This window comes from Antechinus flavipes, chromosome 3 (assembly GCF_016432865.1).
Source record: "Antechinus flavipes isolate AdamAnt ecotype Samford, QLD, Australia chromosome 3, AdamAnt_v2, whole genome shotgun sequence".
Taxonomy (NCBI): Eukaryota; Metazoa; Chordata; class Mammalia; order Dasyuromorphia; family Dasyuridae; genus Antechinus; species Antechinus flavipes.
The window spans coordinates 88,536,961-88,555,852 of NC_067400.1; the positions used below are offsets into that span (position 1 = coordinate 88,536,961).

General features: G+C 34.6%; 1 protein-coding gene across 2 annotated transcripts; it reads right to left on the minus strand.

The window, feature by feature from the left end:
* Positions 1–2,616: 2,616 nt before the first annotated feature.
* On the minus strand, positions 2,617–18,836 carry FAM216B (family with sequence similarity 216 member B). 2 transcript variants are annotated; one of them, XM_051983865.1, is made up of 5 exons: positions 18,702–18,814; positions 11,447–11,561; positions 10,120–10,294; positions 5,152–5,272; positions 2,617–3,055 (listed from the first exon to the last, which is right to left on the minus strand). In XM_051983865.1, exons 3-5 carry the CDS (start codon positions 10,279–10,281, stop codon positions 2,964–2,966), a joined length of 375 nt encoding a protein of 124 aa, XP_051839825.1. In that variant the 5' UTR covers positions 10,282–10,294; positions 11,447–11,561; positions 18,702–18,814; the 3' UTR covers positions 2,617–2,963. The 2 variants fall into 2 exon arrangements, with proteins under 2 accessions (XP_051839825.1, XP_051839824.1); XM_051983864.1 differs by lacking the exon at positions 11,447–11,561 and having other exon boundaries at positions 18,702–18,836.
* Positions 18,837–18,892: the final 56 nt, after the last annotated feature.

Here is an 18,892-nt window from a genome sequence, read left to right on the forward strand (position 1 = left end):
GCTTGGATTTTCTTTCTCTCTTTTTTTTTTAACTTTTTGATCTGTTTTTTCTTTTGCAGAAAAATTACTGTATAAATATATATTCATATATTGGATTTAACATGTATTTTAAACATGTTTAACATATATTGGATTACATGCCACCTAGGGAAGAGGTTGAGGGGGAAAGGAGGGAAATTGGAACACAAGGTTTTTCAAGGGTCAATGTTGAAAAAATTATCCTTGCATATGTTTTGAAAATAAAAAACTTCAAAAAAAAGAAGATATTGTTCTTAAAGGGAAGAAGGAGATATAGAAAAGGAAGATGCCTACTTTTTCATGAATATTCCAGTTGAAAGGGGAGCTAATGCTCATCTTGGAATGCTACTTGGTAGATGTACCAAGATATACTGTGGCTGCTGTGATGGGCCCCCCTTATTAACACCTTTCCATGTTGAAGCTTGAAAGACTTCTGGTCTTGGAGTGGAAAGAGTAATGTCAAAGTCCCAACTCTGACTCTCACTAACTCTAGTATTATTAAGTGTTAGTATCTTTCTGATTTTTTTCATATGTTAAATGGGAATAAAAAAAAATTTAAACTGCTTCACAGTTGTGAAAAAAAGGTGCTTTTCAAAACTTAGAAGCTATGTAGAAATAGAAACCATCATTTCCAAAGAGCAATGGAAAGTAGGACCCATTTCTTTCTCTACCATCTGAGACTAAGACAGGAGAAAATGATCATGGTTTCCTTGAAGGCTAGGAACTCCAACTCATTCCCTTTTTTATTGTGGAACTATGTTGAGTGTCTATGGGTTGATAGGAGGTTTTTCACCTCTTTCATCACTTTCTCCTTTTTCAGGCTTCCTTATTGGTTTATTACTTACAATCCATAATTCCTTCACCTACAGAGATAATACATTTATATGGAATTGGATGGTTTTCAACATGCCTATTTTCTCATGCATATTTCATTTGATGCTTAAAACAGTTTTGTTTTGCGCAGCTACTACTATCCTCATTGTACAGATAAACTTATTCTTAGAGAGTTGAAATGATTTGATTTGCCCAGAGTCCTACAACTACAAGTATCAGAATTAGGACTAAAACCTGTTTTCTTATTCACTGTACAGTGATCATGCAATCTTCTCTATATCACAGTATCTTAATTCATGAAAAACCTCAGTTCTTGTTACAGTTGTTCAGTCATGTCTTACTCTTTATGATCCTATTTGGGGTTTTCTTGGCAAAGATAGTTTTACTTCACTATACAGATAAGAAAACTGAGCATTTAGGGTTGTATCTTACACATGGTAGCAGAGTTAGGAAATGTCTGAATCCAGATTTGAACTCAAGATGATGAATCTTCCTGATTCCAGCCCTGGCACTCTGTGAACTGTACAACCTAATTGCCCCATCTCAGTTGTAGGATCAGGTTTTCCTAGATCCATAATTGTTTTCAGTTCTATCACAACGTATGGATAGAAGCAGATTAAAAATATCTTGCCTTCTTTGGGCCTTGAAAAACTAGGACCTTGAGAAAATTTATTTTTCTTTGTTCTGCTGGGGAGGGGGGCAACTGGAGTCCTGTGGAAATAGATTTGTTGACATGAAGCTTGTGACAATTCCCTGAGATTTTTCACCCCATGCCAGTTCAATTACCCCCAGCTCAGAGCCAACCCAGCTGGAAGAAATTGATAAGTCTCATGATGATTCAAAAGTTTATGAACAAATTTTAACGTTCACTGGTTAGATAGGAAGAATAACATGGAAATGTAGAATCTAATGATTTTTGGAAGAAAAATTCTTTCTGTTTGGCTCTAATTGGTTAATATGTCCTAGTTACTTAGAATGATTAGTGTGCTGGTTTCTTAATATTTCTCAATATTTCACATATTTTAAAACTCTCTCACAAATATTTAGCATGGGATGAATCATCCTGTATTATACAGAGTGCTCAATAATATGGCCAAACCTGTTTTAGGCTCTTAAAACTGTTATTTTTGAGAAACATGAGGTTATTAGGAAGGTAATAGTAGCCTTGTACTTTGATCTAGGCAGACTACATCTTAAGTATTTGTATACTTCTGGGTATTTAGTTAGGACACTGCTTAGTTACAGGTCATCTGGGGGGGGGGGAGATAAGGAAAATAAAGTGTCTCAACTTCACGCTATGTGAGAATCAACTGAAGGGACTTGGGTGATTAGCCTGGAGAAGAAAAAAATTGGGTAAGCACTCTGAAGGGTCTTCATGATGGAGGGTGAAAATTGTTTTGCATGGCTTTGGAGGTTACTAAAAAGGAAAGCTTTTTCCCTTATATTCAGGCCTGATGTAATGAAAAAACTTCCCAACAATTATAACTGCCCAGAAATATGGGTTGTGTTGAGAGAAGAATTCCCTTCATTGGAGGTATTTGAGCAGGAGATGGATAACAACCCCCCAGTGTGTTACTACACTATGAGTTGGACTAGTGAGCTCCAAAGTTCCTTCCAACTTGGGGGTTCTTTGATTTGAAGGGCCTGACCCGGCCAGAAGCTTTCGGTATTCAGGGAAGATCCTATGTAAGTGAACCATTTCATTTCACAACTTTTAAAAACACTTATTTGCAACTATTAAAAACACTACATCAATTCATAGTATAATTTATGTATAGACAGATATGTTTATTCCCTGGGTCTCTAACACCTCCTAATTCCACCGTGTTGCAAAGGCCAAAGTAGATTAAAAAACCCTTGTTTGTAATCTATATCACATTAGTATAATTATTAATTCTACGACTCTACTTCACAACCAGTGTGAATGGAGTTGGGAAACATCATTCCTGAAGGAATTGAGGGTCTTATTGTGTCATTGAGGCTATGATGGCTATGTATCCTCCTTAAATGTACTCAGATCCTTGCTCTCTAATGACTTCTTAATGGTAAATTCATCACTGTGAGGCCATAGATTTTCTTCAAGAGTAGGGATTAGAGCTCTTTGGAACCTTTCACTTTTTACTTTTGCCTGTGAAGGGTCCATTTCTAATATATCCATCCATAACAGCTATAAAAGACATGGCGTTCTTCTTGTCAATATAACCTGGGCAAAAGATAGGGAGAAAAGACAACTATAAATAATATCATATCAGCCAGCAATCACAGAGTTTTCTGTAGAATGTCACAGAATTTCAAAGAAAGATGAACAGAGATCATTTAACCTAATCCAGAATCTATACAGAAATTTCTTCTATAATATTCCTAACAAGTTGTTCTCCAAATTGTCAAAACCCTTTCTAAAATGTTAATAGCTCTCTATATTTCCAATGATACCTCTGAATCACTTTGGGATTGTATCATCCCAGAAGAGAGGGACTATGTCTTATTCTTATTTTGTACCCTTCATATCTGTAGAATAGTTTCTGTTAATCATAAACAGCAATAGTTTAACAAACATTGATTGAGCATCTGCCAAGTACCAAACATAAGTTCTAACCATTTGCACAAGGGGAACATTTAAGTGGTCCCCAATTGAGTCTACAAATAAAAAATAGACAAAGATAATTTGGAATTTTTGAGGGGTTCCTATAAAAATTATACATTTCAAAATTTTTTAGATAAGTGACCAATATAAAACAAGGCTATGATCTTTCTTATGATGAATTGCCATAATTATTTTATTTTATTTTGTTTTGTTTTATTACCAGGTCTTTGATTTTTATTCTTCATGCTTTTTAATTTTTATTAATTATTATTTTATTTATTAATCATATTATTTATTAATATTTATTATTTAATTTTTTATTAATTTTGTCATTGTCACTCTTCAGAATTTTCAACTTGGTCTACTTCATGACTTTCTCCACTAAAGTCAGCTTAAGTATCTTCTGTTCTATGTGGTGGATTTGAAACTCTTCAATTCCTATTTTATTATGAAGATCAAGACTTGGACTCCTTCAGATGAACTGAACTTCCTCACATCATTGTATGACTCTAAACCATGTTAAGTGGACTCCTTTGTTGAGTTTAATAATAAGAACCTCTCCCAAATACAAACCTTAATAGATATCTGTTTAATTTAATCAAATGAGGAAGTATCAAATAACTTTTTTAAAGGAATAACAAAGGTTGGAGATTGCTGAAAAGGTACTTTTCAATACAGGTACCTATTTCCTCTTTGCCACTTTATTAACATTAAGTTTTTAACTTTAATGAGTTCACAGGACTACATATGTTCATTCTTATCGCCAAGGCTACCATCAGTTCTAAGAACCTACTGACTGGTCTTCCAGCCACCTCTATCCAATCATTCTCTGTGATGATCCAAGGATTATCCAAGGAATCTTGATTAATATCACTGACAATATTTCTCTGCTAAAAAAAAAAATCCATAATGGTGCTATACTGTCCAATGAATAAAGTGTAAAGGCTTCAACCTATTTTCCAATTATTATCTTATACTACTCTCTTCATTCTCTATGTTTCATTCAGCTGGATCATTCTCCACTACCATTTCTTACCTTCCCTTCTCCACAAATTTGGCCAGCAAATCACTCTATACCTTTCCTCCTTCATTTCCTCCTGTCTGAGATGGTGAAATAGACTTTTATCTCGATTTTTTGAAACCTCTTTTCTTCAAGTTCAACTCAGGTTCTACCTTGTCTGTGAAGTTATCCTTTGAGTTCCCTTCCTCCAAGTTTAAAATGATCACCTCTCCTAACTGCCCTCCCAACTTTCAAATTTCTCTTAGCATATTCCCTGGACTTCTCCTTTGTATTTATCACTTTTCCCATAGTATCATGGTAATTTAGTATTATTTCTCCTGATCTCAAAGGAATGGACTAGGTCATTTTTCATTTTTGCTAGTCCTAGTGCTAATGTAATACTTGGTACAGAGTTTATGTTGATCCAAATGGAACCCTTTAGATTGAGTAAATTCCATGCTTTTTTGTAAGATCTGGTGACCAAGCAGTTATCCTGCTTACCTTCATTTTTTGTTAGATAGCACATATGTGTAAATTTAATATGGCCCTCATTTTTATGTTAAACTATTTGGGAGGAAAAAACCCAAACTCCATTTGGGATAACTGCAGAAAATAATAATACTAATAAGCTATTTACTGAGTGAACAACATGGAATAAAAGAGTTACAGGATTTCAGAGAATTGATATCTCAGAGTTTGGGGGTGGATGACTTACCTAAGGCATGTTTGTAGCAAAGACCAATAAGATACTGTTTTTTCAGGCCCTTCCATTGGGGTTTAGCATCATAAATTTTCATCATGCCTTTCAGATATTTTTTTTGTCCTGCATTTAAGCCCTGGTAGAGTAAAACAGATACTTAGGATTAGCCAACACTTGAGGTGGTGAAGGGTATGATGAATTCCAAACAGAATTCTACAAAAATAAGACTATTACTCACAAAAGTTTGGAATATTTTACAAAGTGAAATTAGGAAATGATAGTTTGGACAGTTTCTTCCTTTTGTTTCCTTAAACAAATTTTGATTGGCCTATTTTAAGATAAAAGAAGGTCAATAAGGAAAGGGGCTCAAAACAAGTTTCTATAGTTTCTGAGGTGCTATAGAGATCTATTATGTTTTCTTGGTCCTCTACTCCTAAGGTATGTGGGGAAAGTGAGTTAAATACGGGCAGAGGACTTTTCTAAGACTCTAACTCCAGTCAGCTTCTTGAGAATAAGAACTTTTTAAAAATTTTTATCTCTGTATTCTTAGTTGCACCACAATGCCTCGTAGCAAATAGTAAACCTTAATAAAGGCTTGTTGAATGGAATCTCTTTATGTAATTCAACTTTAAATTTAACAAATATTTATCAAGTTCCTATCATGTGCAAGGAACTAAGAAGTCTAGCACAACAGGAAAAAAAATCAACCACAGTTCTTGCCGTAAGGAGTCAATTTTATGGGGTGATACATATAAACAGGTCTAAGTGAATACATAATAATCTGGGCAGGGAGTGAACATTAATGACTAGAAAGATTATGGAAAGTTTTGGGGGAAAGATGACATCCAGACTTAACACTGAGAGAAATGCTAAAGCATTTTAAAAGTGGAAGTAAGGAGGGAGTATATTTCAGGTATAGGGAATAGGTTATGCAAAAACATAAGGGAAGAAGATTCAGTTTTGAATTTGGGAAAAATAGCAAGTGGACTAGTTTGTCTGAATGTTTAATATGAAAGGGAATAAGGTGTTCACTTGATGAGAGAAATAAGGAAGTTGTTAGTATCCATATTTGTAAGGTGTTGAAATGAGGTTATTAGGAATTGAAGGATTCTTCATTGATCCATTTCTAGTATTTAGTGCAGTCAGCTAAACTTTTTTTCAGGAGAAAATGAATTAATTGAATTCTTCTTGGTGGAAAATTGAATGAATTCAAATAATCATTGATATTCCTAGAGTAGGGATTATCCTTGAAAGAATATTCAGAGCAAAAACCGAGATTCTAGATGGGTGGATGTGGTAGACAGAGAGAAATTGGAACACTGATGAAATTGTTCCCTCAGGCTGCAGAGAAAAGGTTCTGATAGAGATCTCTACCCTCTGTGGAGATCATACAGTCAGAAATTCAAGTTATATCAAAATCGTAAGGCTAAATTTCCCCTACAAATTAGCTTATTGCTCATGTCTTGCTGCTGCTCTTCTTTGGGACAGTCTGCCATGACACATTGCCCCTTCACCATGCCATATAGTGTCTCTCCTAAACCAACTATCTCTTCTCTCAGACCCGACTTCTCCTCCTTATAGTTAATTAGCTCTTTTAGGATACTAAATCCCTTTAGGATTTAGTCTGTCAGCTAATGGGCCCAACCTCATGGGCTCCCTTTCTTTTGGATAGGTATGGATTCTACTAAGGAACTTGCCTTTTCCATCATTAATTACAAAAAACCCCTTTCTATGTTTCTATTTACCATTCCTGGTGTCTATTATATCCCTTCATTTTGTCTGTAATGTCTTCTCCTAAATAAATCTATTTTTTGCCAAAGAGAATGGCCATTGTGAATTCTTACATGACCGAACCCCAGCATCTGGTGATGTTCCATCTTCTGTTGCCTACATCAACACTTAGGGCTCCCTCACAATTTAGTTTTTTTTTTAAATTGTTGAGAACTTGATAAATGGAACATGAGTGACTCCATCTTACAGGATCTGGATATGCATTAAAGCCTTATTATATAAACATACTAGGATCCATGCAAATTGCAAGAACAAATCAATGGAAAGTAACAAGAACTTCCACTCTATAAAGTAAATGAAGAGTTTCAAATGGAAGTCATTTGATTTTGACACTAGGAAAAAGGGTAAATTTTACTTTAAATAGAAAATAGAGAGATACCTATGAGCAGTTTGATGGAAAGATAAGCCACATCCAGGGAAAAAGAGATTTCAAAAGAAGACAGAATTTTTATTGGTCAATAAATACTTATTAAGAGTTTGCTGTGTGAGTCTGCCATCATACTAAACATTGTGAAATAAAAAAAGGCAGAAATAGTCTCTGCTTTCAAGAACCCAATATTCAAAAAGTAAAACAAATAAGTATATATAAGGTATATAGAAAGTATATGATAAGTAATCTCATAATTAAGTATTTGAAATAACCAGGAAAGATTTGGCGTAACCAGGAAAGATTTCCTCCAGAAACTGGCATTTGAATTAAGTTTTAAAGGAAACTGATAAAGCTAAGAAGCAGAGATGGGAGATTGTACTCATGTATTCCAGGTTAGAAGCAGCCAGTGCAAAGTCATAAGAAATAGGAGGTGGAGTGCTGTGTGAGGAATAACAGGTATGCTGGTGGGGCTAGAATAATAGAGTACAAAGAAGGCTAAGAGCAAAGACAACTGGGAAAAGCAAAAAGAGAACAGATTATGAAGATTTTTAAATGCCATGTGGCAAACTTGATATTTACTCATGGAAATAACAGGTAACCATTAGGAGTGACTCAGAACAGTGCTTTAGGAAAATCATTTTGCATTTGTAGCAGCTCTTTTTGCAATGGAATTAATGGAATTAGAATTTGAGGGGATACCTATCAATTGGGAAATGACTGAATAAGATGTGGTATATAAGTGTAATGGAATATGTTTTTAAAAAATGATGAGCAGACTGATTTCAGAAAAACCTGGAAAGACTTACATGAATTGAAGCTGAGTAAAGTGAGCAGAGCCAGGATAACATTGTACATGATAACAGCAACTTTTTGCAATGACCAATTATGACAGATTTAGCTCTTCTCAGCAAGACAGTGATCCAAGACAATTCCAAAAGATTTGTGATGGAAAATGCCATCCACTCCCAGAGAAAGAATTATAGAGACTGAATAAATCAAAGCTTATTATTTTCATTTTTTTTCTTTCTCATGATTTCTCCCTTTTGTTCTGATTTTTCTTCCCCAATATGATTAACATAAAAATACATTTAAAATGATTGTACTTTTGTAACCTATATCAGATTGCTTTCTGCCTTGGAGAAGAAAAAGGGAAGAAGAGAGTAAAAAAAAATTGAAACTAAAATCTTATAAAAGTGAATATTGAAAACTATCTTTATTTGCAGTTGGAAAATAAAATGCTATTAAGTGGGCAAAAAAGAAAAATCATTTTGGCAGTTGAGTAAGGAGTAAATGTCTTAAAGTGAGGAAACGAGACAGGGAGACCAGTTAGAAAGCTGCTGAAATGGTTCAGGCAATAGGTAATGAAGGTTTGAATGAGGATGGAGATTATGGAAGTGGAGAAAATAGGATATATATATGAGTAATATTGTGAACAAAGAAATAACATTTGGCAACTGATGAAGGAGACTCACAGGACAGAGACTTAGGAGATATTCGTTGTTAGTGAATATCCCATGGATGAAGATTCAGGTAAGAAGACTGAAAAGGAACGATCAGATAGCTAAGAAGCAAATCCAGGGAGAAAATGTCACAAAGAGAGAGAGAGTCAAGAGTATCTAGAAAAGAAGGACTAGCAGTGCCAAATGCTGCAGACAATTAAAGAAGATTAATATTCAAAAAAGACCATTAGATCTGGCAAGCTAGGAAACCTTTGGTAACAGTGGAGTAGATTGTTTCCTTTGAATGAGGAGCAAGGAAGCCCCATCATAAAGCATTTAGGAGAGCAAAGAGGGGCGTTGGAAACAATAACTTTAGATGACTTTCTCAGGGAATTATCTGTTTAGGAGTAAGGATAAGTACTTGTCCAAGTGATTCTAACTTCCCCCAAAGGACAGAATAACTGAGTATAGAAAGATAAGATAAAAGCAAAACAATTATTCACGAATTAACTTAGAAATTATTTTAAACATTTGGTTAAGGGGTTTGGGATTTTTCCTGGGGAGATAAGACATTTCCCCCCCCTTTTTTTTTTTAAATGTTAAGCTTTTAGAAACCATTGGACTTCCTAAAGTCTTATTTACATTTCCTAGTACTTTTCAGATAATCCCTTGATCTCAAAGTTGGTCAGTCTTCTTGAGATGTTGAAGAGCTATGGACTTACATATACAATATTCCTGAGAACAGCTTTAAGTGAATTAACAACCAAGTCCCAATTAGTGTATAAAACGAATCCTCTGAAATAATGCCATGTATTTGAATTTTTACTATTTGAAGTTATAATCATATAAAATATAGTAATTAGGTTTGAACCTGATATAGATATGTAATTCAAATTCATGTAATTAGATCACTTTCTAGGATTCTTTGTTTGTACTAATTGGGTTAGAGTTGATGAAACTAAAAAAAAAAAAAATGGCTCAACTGTCTATGAATGAAACAATCTCCCTCATCAAGTATTAGAGGTAGCTGGTGACACAACAGAGGTCAGAAAGTCTTCTTACTTGCCTCAGGAACTTATTTGTGACAATAGGAGAATTTTGCACTTACTTTGCAAGGGTTTTATGAGGATCAAAAGACATTTTTGTAAAAGTGTTTAGTACAGTAGTAGCACAGAGTAGGTGCCATATAAATATTTATTCTCTTTCCCTTCCTACATAGTGAGTTCCCCATTACAGGACATGTTGAAGTATAGTTGGGATGACCATTCTGTAAGGATATTGTAAAAAGGTTTCCTGCATTTGGTGAATTGGATGATTGGATTGATTGGATGATGCTTCAAAAGCACCTTCTAGTTCTAAGACTCCATAATTCTATGACTCTACCTTCAACATTGCAGGATTGTAACGGGAGGAAGGGACTGGTTTGCCAGCATTTAGTTGGAGTTCTTTGCCAGCATTTTTTTCAGGACTTTTTGCAGGACTTTTTCCAGGACTTTTTGCAGGACGGCGGCGGGCTTCCACTTTTTTTTTCTTGCTTTGATTCATCTTTTTCCTATTGCTAGAAAGAAAAAGAAGAGAAATAAATGATAAAATTTCAGTTTGAATGAGTCCTTCACTTTTGGGATATATCAGAATGTGGAGAAAAGAAGAACAAGTAATTACATCAGTTATCAAATAATTAGCCCATGATTTGGTTAGCCACTTCATCCCATCATCCTCCAACACGTGGTTAATTTTGGCACTTTCAATTAATGTTCCCCTTTAGGAATGGTAAGTAAGGCTTAGGTACTTCTTATTTCAGAGCACAACTACTTGATAACTTCTTGTCATGTAAATGTTCTTGTACAGTTTGTTCAATTCTTCATGACCCCATTTGAGGTTTTCTTGGCAAAGGTACTAGAATAGTTTGCCATTTTCTTCTCCGGCTCTTTTACAGATGAGGAACTAAGGCAACCAGGGTTAAGTAACTTACCCAGGCTCAAACAGCCAGTCAGTGTCTGATACCAGATTTGAACTCAGGAAAATGAGTTTTCCTAACTCCAGGACCAATGTTTTACTGTGCCATCTAGCTAAGTTATTCTATGATAACCTATAATGAGATGCAATGACTGTCCCTCTTCTTTTGCTTTTTTCCTTTCTCAGAGATTCAGAATGAGAGGTCCAAAGTAGTTGTGACTAAGACCTGGCTGATGTTAAAACAAATAAGTCAGGTAAAATCTCTAATGGTCTTAATTTGAGAATTTTCTTTTTCTGTCTTTTGGTGAGCAAGAGGGAGTTGATTTGGGATTTAGGAGTCACCCTTTGGCTCTGATAGGACTACCCAAGGACAGGAAATTGAGGTATATGATTCTACTCCTCTTCTCCCTTTCCTCTTAAAGTTTTACTTTCCTTTTTTCTACTTTTGAATTGTAGGAAATGAATACAGAAGAAAGAAATATAATATGGCAAAAAGTATTTGTGATACATCTCAGACTACTGAACAATCAATCAATTAATCAATAGTCATTAATTAAGCGCCTACTCTGTGTCATCTATGCCAGGTGCTGGTGATAACAGAAATAAAAATGAAGTAATCTTTGTCCTCCCAAGAGCCCAAGTTCTATTACAAACAATTCACCTACAAATGGAATGAAGGAGGACGGGAAATCAGTTCTATACTGCAGACTTACCTGTAATAAATGAGATCAAACTGAATAAAGAATACTTTTACCTTTTATTGTTAGCGATGATTGAGCGCTTAGGAAGTCTGCTAAGGGATGATACAGCCTGGGGACAAAGGAGAAGACCCAGTACTTGGATTCTGATTCTGCTTGTAATTGTGAGACCTTAGGGGAGGAAAAAAGATTGCACTTGTGTCCTATATCCATGACAGAAAATTGTAAATTAAACTAGAAATGTTTTATTTACTGCTGCTCTCCTTTGGAGTGGACTTTGGTATCATGCTGGCTATGATACCTTTTGCTTTAAAGATTTTTTTATTTGACTTTATTTGTTTTCCTCAGTAAGCTTGTTTGCTTGGTTGTCAAACAGCAAAGTTGAATCACTAGAAACATTCTAAAATGCAGCTATTCTGTACTCTTAGCAATTGTTTCTATAGATAGAGGTATAACATATTTTTTTTCTTTTAAAGGTTCAAATTGGCCCCAATACAAAATAGAATATATTAAAATAAATACTCAGTAATGACATTCAAAGGTTCCTCCCTCCACACATATATTGTGTTCTTTCTTTTTTTTTTTTTTTGTAACTTTTTATTGACAGTACATATGCATGGGTAAATTTTTACAACATTATCCCTTGCACTCACTTCTGTTCCGACTTTTCCCTTCCCGCCCTCCACTCCTTCCCCTAGATCCCCCAGGCAATCTTCTACATGTTAAATATGTTATAGTATATCCTAGATACAATATATGTGTGCAGAACTGAACAGTTCTCTTGTGGCACAGGAAGAATTGGATTCAGAAGGTAAAGATAACCTGGGAAGAAAAACAAAAATGCAAGTAGTCCACATTCATTTCCCAGTGTTCTTTCTTTGGGTGTAGCTGCTTGTGTCCATCATTGATCAACTGGAACTGAATTAGATCTTCTCTTTGTTGAAGATATCCACTTCCATCAGAATACATCCTCATACAGTATTGTTGTTGAAATAATCTCCTGGTTCTGCTCATTTCACTTAGCATCAGTTCATGTAAGTCTTTCCAAGCCTCTCTGTATTCATCCTGCTGGTCATTTCTTACAGAACAATAATAGTCCATAATATTCATATACCACAATTTACCCAACCATTCTCCAATTGATGGGGATCCATTCATTTTCCAGTTTCTAGCCACTACAAAAAGGGCTGCCACAAACATTTTGGCACATGCAGGTCCTTTTCCTTTCTTTAGTATCCCTTTGGGACATAAGCCCAGTAGTAACACTGCTGGATCAAAGGGTATACACAGTTTGATAACTTTTTGGATATAATTCCAGATTGCTCTCCAGAATGATTGGATTCGTTCACAACTCTACCAACAATGCATCAGTGTCCCAGTTTTCCCACATCCTCTCCAACATTCATAATTATTTTTTCCTGTCATCTTAGCCAATCTGACAGGTGTGTAGTGGTATCTCAGAGTTGTCTTAATTTGCATTTCTCTGATCAATAGTGATTTGGAACATACTTTCATATGACTAAAATACTTTCTTTTTCATCATCTGAAAATTGTCTGTTCATATCCTTTGACCATTTATCAATTGGAGAATGGCTTGATTTCTTATAAATCAGAGTCAATTCTCTATATATTTTGGAAATTAGGCCTTTATCAGAACATTTAACTATAAAAATGTTTTCCCAGTTTATTGTTTCCCTTATCTTGTTTACATTAGCTTTGTTTGTACAAAGGCTTTATAATTTGATATAATGAAAAATTTTCTATTTTGTGATCAATAATGATCTCTAGTTCATCTTTGGTCACAAATTGCTTCCTCCTCCACAAGTCTGAGAGGTAAACTATACTATGTTCCTCTAATTTATTTATAATCTCATTCTTTATGCCTAAATCATGAACCCATTTGGTGTAAAGTGTTAAGTGTGGGTTCATGCCTAATTTCTGCCATACTAATTTCCAGTTTTCCCAGCAGTTTTTGTCAAATAATGAATTCTTATCCCAAAAGTTGGATCTTTGGGTTTGTCAAACACTAGATTGCTATAGTTATTGACTACTTTGTCATGTGAACCTAACCTATTCCACTGATCAACTAATCTATTTTTTAGCCAATACCAAATGGTTTTGGTGACTGCTGCTTTATAATATAGTTTGAGATCAGGTACAGCTAGGCCACCTTAATTTGATTTTTTTTCATTAATTCCCTTGAAATTCTTGAACTTTTGTTCTTCCATATGAATTTTGTTGTTATTTTTTCTAGATCATTAAAATATTTTCTTGGAAGTCTGATTGGTATAGCACTAAATAAATAGATTAGTTTAGGGAGTATTGTCATCTTTATTATATTCACTTGGCCTATCCAAGAGCACTTAATATTTTTCCAATTATTTAAATCTGACTTTGTGTGGAAAGTGTTTTGTAATTTTGCTCATATAATTCCTGACTTTCCTTTGGTAGTAATTTATCTATGCTATTGACAGTTATTTTGAATGGAATTTCTCTTTGTATCTTTTGCTGTTGGATTTTGTTGGTGATGTATAAAAATGCTGATGATTTATGTGGATTTATTTTGTATCCTGCAACTTTGCTAAAATTATGAATTATTTCTAATAGCTTTTTAGTAGAAATCTCTAGGGTTCTCTAAATATACCATCATATCATCTGTCAAAAGTGATAGTTTGGTTTTCTCATTGCCTACTCTAATTCCTTTAATCTCTTTTTCAACTCATTGCTGAGGCTAGCGTTTCTAATACAATATTGAATAATAATGGTGATAGTGGGTAATCTCACTTCACTCCAGATCTTACTGGGAAAGGTTCCAGTTTTTCCCCATTGCATATGATGCTTACTGACGGTTTTAAATATATGCTCCTGACTATTTTAAGGAAAAAGTCCATTTATTCTTATACTCTCAAGTGTTTTTATTAGGAATGGATGTTGAATTTTAACAAATGCTTTTTCTGCATCTATTGAGATGATGATATGGTTTTTGTTAATTTGGTTATTGATATAGTCAATTATGCTAATAGTTTTCCTAATATTGAATCAGCCCTGCATTCCTGGTATAAATCCTACTTGGTCATAGTGTATTATCCTGGGGATGATTTTCTGTAATCTTGTTTGCTAATGTTTTATTTAAGAGATTTAGGGAGATTGGTCTATAATTTTCTTTCCCTATTTTCAACCTACCTGGTTTAGGTATCAGTATCATATCTGTGTCATAAAATCCCTTCAATGTCTATTTTTTCAAATAATTTATATAGCATTGGAGTTCATTGTTCTTTAAATGTTTGGTAGAATTCACATGCAAATTCATTTGGTCCTGGGGATTTTTTCTTAGGGAGTTGATTAATAGCTTGTTCTATATCTTGTTCTAAGATGGTTCTGTTTAACCAATTTACTTCTTCCTCTGTTAATCTGGGCAAGCTATATTTTTGAAGGTATTCTTCAATGTCATTTAAGTTGTTGAATTTATTGGCATAAAATCGGGCAAAGTAACTTCTAATTATTGCTCTAATTTCCTCTTCATTAGTGGCAAGTTTTCCCTTTTCATTTTTAAGACTAACAATTTGATTTTCCTCTTTCCTTTTTTAAATCAGATTTACTAAGGGTTTATCTATTTTGTTAGTTTTTTCATAGAACCAACTCTTAGTTTTATTAATTAATTTAATAGTTTTTTTACTTTCAATTTTATTAATCTCTCCTTTTATTTTTAGAATTTCAAGTTTAGTGTTTGACTGGGGGTTTTTAATTTGTTTCTTTTCTAGCATTTTTATTTGCAAGCCCAATTCATTGATCTTCTCTTTTTAATGCAAGTAGGCCTCTAGAGATATGAAATTTCCCCTTATTACCATTTTGGTTGCATCCCATACATTTTAGAATGATGTCTCATTATTGTTTTCTTGAGTGAAGTTATTGATTATGTCTATGATTTGCTGTTTCACCCAATCATTCTTTAGTATGAGATTATTTAGTTTCCAATTATTTTTTGGTCTATTTTCCCCTGGCTTTTTGTTAAATGTAATTTTCATTGCATCATGGTCTGAAAAGGATGCATTTACTATTTCTGCCTTATTGCATTTGAATCTGAGGTTTTTATGTCCTAATATATAGTCAATTTTTGTATAGGTTCCATGAACTGCTGAGAAGAAAGTGTACTCCTTTCTGTCTCCATTTAGTTTTCTCCAGAGCTCTATCATATCTAACTTTTCTAGTATTGTATTTATCTCTTTGACTTATTTGTTTTGTGGTTTGATTTATCTAATTCTGAGAGTGCAAGGTTGAGATCTTCCACTATTACAGTTTTGCTGTCTATTTCTTGTTGTAGCTCTCTTAATTTCTCTTTTAAGAATTTAGATGCTACACCACTGGGTACATATATGTTTAATATTGATATTGCTTCATTATCTATGCTACCCTTTAGCAAGATATGGTGCCCTTCCTTATCTATTTTAATTAGATCAATTTTTGCTTTTCCTTGATCTGAGATCAGGATGGCTACCCCTACTTTTTTTACTTCACCTGAAGCATAGTAAATTCTGCTCCAACCTTTTACCTTTACTCTGTATGTATCACCCTGCTTCAAGTGTGTTTCCTGTAAACAACATATTGTAGGATTATGGCTTTTAATCCAATCTGCTAACCATTCCTCTTTATGGGGGAATTTACCCCATTCACTTTCATGATTAAAATTACCAATTCTGTATTACTTGCCATCTTGTTAACCCCTGGTTCTGTTTTTCTCCTTTCCTTCCCCCTTATTCCCCTCCCCAGTATTAAACTTATGAGCACCACTTGCTTCTCACAGCCCTCTCTTTTTAGGATCCCTCCCTCCAACTTGGGGGAGTTCCTCCCCCTATCTTAGCCCTTTTTCTCACAATTTCTGTATGACCTTCTGCTTAGCTTACTCTTTCCCTTTTCACTTTTCCCCTCTCACTTTTCAATGAGGTGGAAGATAATATGTCTAATATTTTTCTCTTTAAGTCAATTCTGATGAGAGTAAGATACACACTATGTTCATCCCCCTCCATTCTTTCTTTCAGATATAATAGGTTTCCTTGCCTCTTTGTGAGATGTAGTACCCCGCTTTTACCCCTTTTCTGGTACAATTTCCTTTCTACCTCTAGTTTCTAGAACAAATTATACATGTGTTCTTCATATATCTTTATAATAGAAATACAGTTCCCAAGATTTCTTTTTACCTTTTTAGGTTTCTCTTGAGTTCTATATTTGGAGTTCAAACTTTTTGTTTAGTTCCATTTTTTTTTCATGAGAAATAGATGAAATTCACTTATTTTGTTGAATGTTCATCTTCTTCCCTGGAAAAAAATGCTCATTTTGGCTGGGTAAGTTATTTTTGGCTGCATAACAAGTTCTTTAGCCTTTCAGAATACCAGATTCTAGGCCCTTTGATCCTTTTATGTGGACACTGCTAGATCCTGAGTAATCCTTATTGTGGCTCCTCTATATTTGAATTGATTTTTTTCTAGCAGCTTTTAGTATTTTTTCCTTTATCTGATAATTCTGGAATTTGGCCACTATATTTCTTGGAATTTTGATTTTAGGGTCCCTTTCAGTAGGTGTTAGATGAATTCTTTCAATGTCTATTTTACCCTCTTTTTCTATAACATCTGGGCAGTTCTCTTTGATAATTTCCTGGAAAATAGTGTCCAGGTTCTTTTTTTCATCATATTTTTCAGGGAGTCCAGTAATTCTCAGATTATCTCTCCTAGATCTATTTTCCAGGTCTGTTGCTTTTCCAAGAAGGTATTTGACATTTTTTCTATTGTTTCATTTTTTTGGTTTTGCTTGATTGATTCTTGGTATCTCCTTGAGTCATTCAATTTCATTTGTTCAATTCTGATTTTCAATGAATTATTTTCTTCACTCACTTTTTAAATATCTTTTTCTAATTGTTCAATTAAGTTTTTAAATAGTTGTTTTGTTCTATGGAATTTTTTTCCATTTCACCAATTTTATTTTTTAGAGAGCTATTTTCTTTTTCCAATTCACTAAGTCTGTTTTCCTTGGAGTTGTTTACCTTTCCAACTCATTAATTCTGTTTTTCAAGGATTTGATTTTTTTTATCTACTCTATCTTTAAATGAGTGGGATGACTTATTCAGACCCTCTTGTCAAGCTTCCCTTCCCTTTTCTCATTTTATTTTCTAGCTCTCTTATGAGAGCCTTTTTAATTTCTTCTATGAGAATCTTGTGCCTTGAGGACCAGATCATATCTCCTCTTGGGTATTCATTTGGAGACAGTCTGTTTTTAGTCTCCTCAGGGTTTAAAGTCTGCTCTCTATCCATATAGAAGCTATTGTTAGAGCGAGCTTTACTATTTTTCTCCTTTTGTCAAAGAAGAAGCAAAGAAAACAAACTAACAAAAAATGCAGTCTGCTTTTTTGGGGGGGAGGAGGGACTGGGTAGTGTTACTGAGCTTCCTCTACAGACTGTGGGGGGGGGGGGCAGCAGCAAGGCCCTAACAGTGATGGCTATGCTGCACCTGCGCTCTGAGACTCTGAGAGTGGCTGAGACACTCTGGGTGGGTGTGACCAGGTCCCAAGAGACCCTGCTTTTCAGGGTTATGGTCTTCACCCCCTGTGGTTTTAGCTTCTCTGCTGATCTACTGGCTTGCTGCCAGGGCAAAGTAGCCACACTGTGGTAAAGCTCTCCCCACAGAAATGGCTGAGATCACACCCCAACTCCCTCAGGTCTGCTCAGTGTGAGCTGCCTGCTGTACTCTCACTGCCTGCCCTCACTCTGTGCCCAATCTGACTGCCTGTGAGCAAAAATATACCTTTCCTGGCAAATTTCAAGGATATCTTTTGTTGGTAATTATTTGTGTGTTCTTTTCAGTCAAGCACTAATTCCAAGGCTTGTCATAAATAAATTATTCTGAGAGAAAAGAGGAGCTTAAATATATGTATGCTTCCTCTCTGCCATCTTGGCCAGAAGTCTAAAATTTTTTTTGATTCAAATCTCCCACAAATAGTCATCTGTATCATCGCAACATCCTTTCCCCATTTTCCAATCCTTTAGAGCAGAGAGGTTAAATATTTTCAGAGCCAAAAACACTTCTCTGCTCCTGAAGTTCCAGGACACTACCAGATCTCTGGCTACATTTTCTTTCCTGAGAAAGCTAATTCCCATATCATATGAACTTTATCTAGAAGGAAGTATTACTTTCTATTTTTTAGTATAGTAAAGTAATCCAATTTTAAGTAACTAAATGGTTACAAATAAACTAGAAAACATTTGCGAAGATATACTTATTTTACCTATACAACATTTGAAAAATTATCCTAACAAGACTTACCTTGTTGTAAAGGCTACTTTTCCTCCGAAATTTGTTTTAAATTCCATTTTTCCTAATAAACTGGAGCCCACTTCCCTTCTTGATCATTCCTTCTGGTTCTTGAGATGGTAGTGTTTGATTCTGTTGACAGTCTAATATCCTAGCAACATTATGAGGCAGCAAAAAAAAAAAAAAATCAGCTGATGCCTTAG

Excerpts from the sequence above, each read along its gene's own strand:
- FAM216B (XM_051983864.1), bottom strand. The coding sequence starts at position 18,748 with ATGGAATTTAAAACAAATTTCGGAGGAAAAGTAGCCTTTACAACAAG. Across the intron at positions 10,295-18,701 it reads AAAGTAGCCTTTACAACAAG|CAATAGGAAAAAGATGAATC; the intron begins GTAAGTCTTGTT and ends TTTTCTTTCTAG. Across the intron at positions 5,273-10,119 it reads ACAATCCTGCAATGTTGAAG|GGCTTAAATGCAGGACAAAA; the intron begins GTAGAGTCATAG and ends TTACTCTACCAG.